At 52.8% G+C, this 1,141-nt stretch overlaps 1 protein-coding gene across 1 annotated transcript in view; it reads left to right on the top strand.

Moving 5' to 3' along the window:
- The first annotated feature begins 436 nt into the window (after positions 1-436).
- Positions 437-1,141, top strand: part of LOC114072020 (feather beta keratin-like) — a 2,031-nt gene continuing 1,326 nt past the window's right edge. The window contains exons 1-2 of the mRNA XM_027909931.1: positions 437-610; positions 930-1,114. Coding sequence (XP_027765732.1) covers positions 478-610; positions 930-1,114 — 318 coding nt within the window. The 5' untranslated portion in view covers positions 437-477. The remainder of the gene's footprint in view (positions 611-929; positions 1,115-1,141) is intronic.

Raw genomic sequence — 1,141 nt, 5'->3', positions numbered from 1 at the left:
AAAAAAAAAAAAAAAAAAAAAAAAAAAAAAAAAAAAGAGACGGGATAATTGGCTTTAAAGGCAATATGAGATAAAAGTTCAAAACCAAACAGTCTCTCTGATGAAGAAATGATGTCTAACGAGTGGAGTCACAGAGAGCAACACCTATGGCCAGTCCCTGCCAAAGCCTGCCCTTTAATCCTGGCTTTATAATGAAAAAAAACACTGCATTTATTACTACAAAGACCAAAAGGCTGCCTCAGGAGGGGAAGGTGCTGACATCACCTGGAAATGTGGCACCTCTCCACCCAGCTGGCTGAAACACCAGCCTGTTTCTGCTGAAAAATACCCTAAACAGATTTTGGCCTCTTAATGCCGTCGCTTGAAAGGAGCCAGGGAGACTGACTGGGCACGTCAGGAGCAGGGAAATGAAAAGGCAGCGTTGCAGGGGAGGTAAACAACCAGCAGTTTACTTAATTGGGGTGCTTTGCATAAAATATGAGCTTGTTGGTAAATACATTCCGTGTGCAAAGGCGCGTCTGGGCCCGGGGCTGTGCAGGGCTCTATAAAAGCCCATCCAGCTGCAGGTCCTTCATCCACTTCTCCTGCCTTCTCCTCCACGGTGAACCAGGTGAGCTGCAAGAGCCTTTGCCTCCCTGTTCCCTTTCCCTTCTTCTCTTTTTCTTCTGGCCTCGGCCAAATCTTTGCCTCTGTGCAGCTTTACATCAGAACCTTGGTCTTACTCCCACTGTCTGTGCTGCCCCTGTTCTTCACTGAGGGGATGTTGGGCTTTCCTTGCAGGGAAATCTTTGGGGTCAGAGCTGTTGAATCTCCCCTCCTTCCCTTTCAGACTGTCCTTTCTCCCAGTCTGAGATCCTTTTGTTGAGCAGGGTCTCAGGCCGTGCCTCACGCTCTGCCCGTGCCATCCCTGCCCTCTCTCTCTCTGCCAGGTCTGCCATCCACAGCCATGTCTTGCTACGACCTGTGCCGTCCCTGCGGGCCCACCCCGCTGGCCAACAGCTGCAACGAGCCCTGCGTGAGGCAGTGCCAGGACTCCCGGGTGGTGATCCAGCCCTCGCCCGTGGTGGTGACGCTGCCCGGGCCCATCCTGAGCTCCTTCCCCCAGAACACCGCCGTGGGCTCCACCACCTCCGCCGCCGTG

This window comes from Empidonax traillii, unplaced genomic scaffold (assembly GCF_003031625.1).
Source record: "Empidonax traillii isolate 1590-97213 ecotype Southwest subspecies unplaced genomic scaffold, ASM303162v1 scaffold2533:size40725, whole genome shotgun sequence".
Taxonomy (NCBI): domain Eukaryota; kingdom Metazoa; phylum Chordata; class Aves; order Passeriformes; family Tyrannidae; genus Empidonax; species Empidonax traillii.
The sequence above is the reverse complement of the archived record's forward strand: the minus strand, read 5'-3'. Positions and strand labels throughout refer to the sequence as shown.